The sequence below is a fragment of the Falco peregrinus genome, chromosome 13 (assembly GCF_023634155.1).
Source record: "Falco peregrinus isolate bFalPer1 chromosome 13, bFalPer1.pri, whole genome shotgun sequence".
Taxonomy (NCBI): Eukaryota; Metazoa; Chordata; class Aves; order Falconiformes; family Falconidae; genus Falco; species Falco peregrinus.
Genome location: NC_073733.1, coordinates 5802177 through 5808176, shown reverse-complemented (window position 1 = coordinate 5808176; position 6000 = coordinate 5802177). Strand labels below are relative to the sequence as shown.

The 6000-nt window shown below is 44.7% G+C and overlaps 1 protein-coding gene across 2 annotated transcripts in view; it reads left to right on the top strand.

The window, feature by feature from the left end:
- The first annotated feature begins 2972 nt into the window (after positions 1–2972).
- The window catches only part of GAB3 (GRB2 associated binding protein 3), a 68947-nt gene continuing 65919 nt past the window's right edge, over positions 2973–6000 (top strand). Inside the window, exon 1 of one of the 2 annotated variants that reach the window (XM_055817936.1) lies at positions 2973–3228. In XM_055817936.1, the coding sequence (XP_055673911.1) occupies positions 3157–3228 (72 nt within the window). In that variant the 5' untranslated portion in view covers positions 2973–3156. The remainder of the gene's footprint in view (positions 3229–6000) is intronic. The other variant, XM_055817937.1, reaches the window with a different exon arrangement.

The following is a 6000-nucleotide window of genomic DNA, read 5'->3' as shown; positions in this document are numbered from 1 at the left end:
AATGTAATTCTACACTTTCAAACTTTCCAGCATTGCAATAATATTAAGAACATAATTTTTTATCTTAAACTTTTTAAATTGGATTTTGCCAGTGATTTCAGCATATATATTGAAAACATACTTAAAAGTCTGAGACTAAATGCTAATGGATAAATGCAAAAGCTGGAACTAAAATAGAACACCTCAAGGGTTTTGCAGAAATGTTTAGCCAAAATCAATTTTTCTTTGCTCTTCTTTCCCTTAACTTTCCATTCTGTTTCCAACCTCAGTTCACTCTCTACTTATGTCTTCAACTGTAAGATTTTTAAAACAAAGACCCTGTCATTCACCGTCATGATGAAGGATTTAAGTAAATAATTTTATAATTTAAAAGTGGTTTAAAAATTTGTTCATGGAGCAGGACAAAAATTAAATCCCACTTCTTCCATCAGGGCTAGATACCATTATTTTTAAGCCTGCTATTGTCGAACACATATATGTGACCCATTACCAGCACAACGAAAATCCTTAGGGTAAGAAAATAACTTTATTTGCTCTTCTAATGTTTGGAGCACAAATACCAAGAAGGCACAGCAGCTTTTGTAACAAACATGTTAACCCCCACGTGCTCTGCTTAATTATGATTTCTGGCTTCCTCTATTTCCCCTGAGGCTACTGGCACCATAACTGGCACAGATTTTATTTATTCTGAATACACTGAGCTGCAATGTGCAAGTAGTTCGGCAGGTGCTTCACAAGCAGCTGAGCCGTTCCAGCAGCGAGGACAGGAGCCATCTGACAGAGGAGTGACACATCTAGAAGGGAACAGAATCACTGTACCCCTCCCTGTCACCATGGCTACCACTCAGCAGGCATTTTTTGGGCAGAAGTGCCAATTCAAGCAACTGCTGATTTCTTATTACTGCCCCTGCATCACCCCCTCTGTTGGTCAGGTATGAGTGTGTAGCAGGCCACAGCATTTACCAGATCAGGAAACTAGTCCTGATCCAGCTGGAAAATATTCTCTTTCTGTTGACTCATTATTTTCCAAACAGTTTTCTGATTCAGTTCATCACATAGCCACACAAATATACTGTGCCTGTGTAATGGAGGAGATGGCAGAAGGGCAGGGACAAGTGGCTTAAGAGATGGGGACTACTGGTGATTTAAGCAGTGTTACCACAGACAGCAAGCAAAGACGGAGCCGGAGCTCTCCTCCAGGCTGTGGTTTGATATTCAGTGTTTAGATCCATTTGGCAGTCCAGGTTCCTCGCCACCCTGTCCTGCCCCTTCCCCACCTCCTCTGCTGGCTTGTTGCAAGTGTTTATGCAGCTGCACAAGGAACCTGACAGGTGAACCCATCTGCCTGAAGAATAATCCAGTAAAAAAATGGGTATTGTTATGACACCACAGCGATAATATGTGAAGTATATCACAATTCATTTTGTTTTGGCAGAGTAGTGTCCTAAAGCCTTCAGGTTTAAGGCTATCATATCTGTCAGAGTGACAGTCAAGTCACATGTGGAAGGAAAGTGTGACTTTCCTTCCCTAAAAAGTTCCATGGCTGGATGTGTCCTTCCAAGGAGGAGTGTTACAAAGCCTTGTTCACAAACCTGCTATTAAACATGTGAAGCTGTTAAAACATCACTGTGGATAAAGGATAAATGGAGCTGAGTGAAGGTAGTAGTAGAATGTAAGGTTGGAAATTAAATAATACTGCAAGGCACATGAAAGTCACACTCAAACAAAAACCTATCTGGAGAAGTCAGAGTGCACTTGAAATAAACTGTTTATAGTTTATTCATATAGTGACAGTTTTCATTTACAGTAAGATTCTTTTAAGACCAGTCATAAAAGCACTAGCAACAGGGATGCTATGAGTTTACACAGATTTATTTATATTGTTATGGAAATATACATAGGGCATATATTTACATATTGTGTGCCATTTATAGTACATATTATATTAAATACAATAAATACATGTAGCTACAACATCTTGATTGTTGCTTAACATCTTGAAAAACACAAGCACGGTTTCCTAGTTTGTCAGGCTCCAGCAGTGACGCTGCAAGCTGTTGTCAGCCTGCCCTGCCAAAGAGCTCCAGCACAGATGTGAAAAATTCCATGAAAACATTATAAAGTCTCACCCAGGCCCAATACCACCAGCAGCACCTCGGGGAGCCCAGCTGCTGCGCCAAGGCAGAAGCACAGGGCACTCCTCAGAAATTACAGTGGAGAAACCCAGTGAGGGATCGTCGCATCCACCGTAAACCGAAGTCAAAGTTAGAAGCGGCTTCTTAAAAATGAACACAGGCTGCCCTGTCCTTGAAAAGCAAGAAGAAGTTTCCCATCCCGGAGAGAGGCACCGACTCCAAGGCTGTCAGCAACCTTCTGTGCTCTGCGCTCCTAATTGCTAGCACTGCCCGCGGAGTGGCAACCTGGCTTCCCGAAGCCACTTCTGAAAACAGTCTGTTTTGAAAAAATCTGCAATTATGTGACCGGGAAAACCAAGTTTATTCGTAGTAAACTCATACAGGGGACCAGACGCCACTGAAAAACCTTTGACTGCACAGAGTGAAGAAGTTGGGACATAGCGGACCGGGCAGACGGTGGAGGCTGGGACGGGCACCCCAGCAGCGTGCAGGGCCGGGCGGGCGCCCCGCCGGCCGTGCCCCCCCCAGCCAGGCCGAAGCCCCCCTGCCGTCCCCCCGGCCCCCCCGGGACACTGCGCTGCGGCGGGGCCACGGCCCCGCTGCTCTCGGCATCCCCGCGGCGCCGGGCTCCCCCCGGGGCGCGGAGCGGGGCTCCCCGGGGCGATGCGGCGGCCCCGCCGGGAGCCGGTGCCGGTGCCGGTGCCGGTGCCGATGCCGGTGCCGGTGGGTGTCGCAGCCGCCGGCTGCGTGGCGGCGAGCCCCGGCCGCCCATCACGTGCTCGGTGTGTTGCATTGTGTTTGCGGCGGAGGGAGGGCTGGCCGTGTCAGTGATCAATGTCATGACTTCCTCCTCGGGCTGGAGCAGTATCAGAGCACAGCTGAAGGAAGCTGATTACTGCTGGTTTCAAATTGGCTGGGAACAATACACACACACGCGCGCGCGGAGCCGCACCCCCCCGCACCCCCGCACCCGCAGCCCGCACCCTGGCTCCCGCGCCGCCGCTCCGCGCCGGGGGGGAAGATGAGCTCGGGGGACGTCGTTTGCACTGGATGGCTCATTAAATCACCCCCCGAGAAGAAGCTCAAGAGATACGTAAGTGCAGAGGCTCTGCTGATATTTTTTTCCTCGCTAAAGGGATTTCGGCATGTGCTCGGTGTCTCGCTCCTCCTTTGAAATGTCTCGGCTTCGCCTTGGACCAAAACAAAAAGGTTTACAAGTCCATGCGCTTATGGAGTATTTTAGTTTTCACCGATATTCTTGTGCCCTTTGGAATTAATCTTTCCCGGCTCGTAAGATTATAATACTTCTGTTGTTATGCAATATATCTTAGGTTAAAAACCACATTTCGGTTTCAGTTAATGTTGCTGTAACTAACAGAATTGTTGTAACCGGATTTCAGATGTCACTTTTCCAGGGAAGGGCAAGAACCTGAAAAAAACCCTAATACTTTAGATTCTGAGGCTCTGCTTTGTTAAGATGCTCCGTAATTTCTATGACACTTGCTACAGGCAACATCTGCAATAGTTTTATTGACCAATTTAATATGCCAGATGCGGTTGCTAGCAGAAAGCTTTACTTTTTGTCTGTGATAAAAGAGGTGCTGGAAGATGCCGTGCTGTAAAGTTGCTGATAGCTGAAAGGTGAAGGGGGTGGTGAGAAGCAGCGAGCAGTGCATGCATGGAGAGCTGCAACTGCATTATGTGTAAAGGGGCCCCCTTGTTTCGTTCTGTATCTGCCTGTTTTTCTGAAAAGCAAAAAACAAAAAGGGAAAAAAAAAGGGTGTGTGTTGCAAACATAGGAAACTGTATCATTGCAGGGCTGCGCGGAAGGCTCTCCGGGTAGAAATAAATGACCCTTAAAAAATTGCTTGGGACAGCATTACAAACGTAAGCCCATCGTGGGCCATTTTGCATACTTATTTGTGATGGTTCTTCATCAGGAATGTTGTTACTGTTGTTACACTTTTGGAATTGGTAATACCCGTTTGAGTCATGCGCTTCTAACCTAACTTACCCCAGAGCACTGCACTGTACTAGAAGGATGCCACCATATGTGTCTGTCACACTCCTGAGCCACATACATAGCTCACATCATTTGTCATATTCCCTTCTGTTTATCAGCATTTTTTCTGGGCTGCTGATGTTAGCTTTTTCTAGTAATATGAGGAATAACTGTCTTGTGAAGAATGTGGCAGATAGCATTTGGCAGTGTATTGTTTGTTTGCACTGAAAACTAGGAGAAAGGATAATTTACTGACGATAGAATTTACTTTTAACTTCTTCTAAGCCAGAGTTTCTTCTTTTGGATTGCAGTATTGCATTGAAATGGCTGAATATTTGCTTTGTTCGGTTAGCATTTTCCAATTCTAAAATAACCACTGTGATGTGTCCCAAGGGAGCTGCAAATAAAATGTGCATATCTAATTTTTGTTATATTTTGTAACGACCATACTAATAGCACTGTATAGGAGGCACTAGACAGTGTCAGAGCCACTGATTCACCCAGCTGGTATCATTAGTTACTCTGTCAGTGAAGCTATTTTTGATTACTCAATATTCATAAAAGGGCAAAGTAGAGAAAACAGAATGTGATAAAGCTGGGATTTGAAAGCTCCCATTATACAGTCAAGATAATAGTCACAACAGGGGCTCTGATCAGCTCACAAGGCTAGTTGCAGTCTGCTCTGCTCAGATTCTGCACTACAAAACCTAGGGAAATTGGGTCTATGTTATTCTTCAAACATCACCCACCAGATTAGCCAGGTCTCTGCAGATTAGGCTTTGTTTTCTGGTTAGGAGGATAAACTACTCCTTTGTCCATAATAAAGCAGAAAGAAATCTGCTGCAAGTACAGCAAAGATTAATGTCCTTTCTTGTATGACTGGTTACAAAGTGGATGTTACAAACCAAATGGAAATTGTCTCTTACCCACTGTAAACCAATTTTTTTGCATTTTTTATGTAGTTTCCTCAGCATGGTAGCTTGTGCGCCTTGCACTGGGGTGGTAGATAGGCTGAACAACAGTGACTGCTTAAAAACAACACAAGCTTTAAAACAATGACTGTTTAAACTGACTTCAGTAGGTGTCAAGTGTCAACCGCTTACAGGAGAATGGTGTTGGCTCTGGGTCTGAACTGACAACAGACATAAATCCCTAAGCTTTACGCCACTTGTGTTCAGCTGGCAAAACCCATGGTCCGAGCTGCAGCTTCCAGGGAGCTTCACGTGCGGGCTTGGTCTGCTGCTCCTTGGGACCTCTCTGCACACTGGAGTGACTCAGTTGCTCTCACGGGGTTGTCTCCCAGTTTACATTTTCCTGAGTTCAGCATCCGGCCTTTGTAAGGTCTGGCCTGAGGGTCTCTTGTTTTACACACAGCTAAATTCTTAATCCTCAATCTATTACAATCACTGAGAAAATAATTCCAGTGGCATCTGTATTTAAGAGACCAGACAAAGCAATGAATTCAGGTTGTGAGAGTGGGAAATGCAGATAGTCCCACCGAAGCCACTGAGAATATGTATAGTGTTTGTAAAATTAAACAAATACATCTTTGTGAGATTAGATCCTAAAGACCAAAGTATACCTTCATTTATGCTTCTTCTCTGATGAAAGCAACAAGGTTTTCTGTGCGTAAACAAGTCAGAATTTGGCTCTAGGTAAGCAGAACGTTAGTTGTGAAACTTTGAAAAGCAAAAAGCAGGTGTTAAGAGTCTGTATTTTTCCTGTAATATCTTACAAAGCTGATGCTCTTAGTAGCACTATTCTTAGAAGTGTCTTATCATTCCCTAACAAAGGCTGCTCTCTTTACATGTGCAGGAAACGAACATGAGATTAATTACCCAAGTGTAACTTTCTGTAAAAACA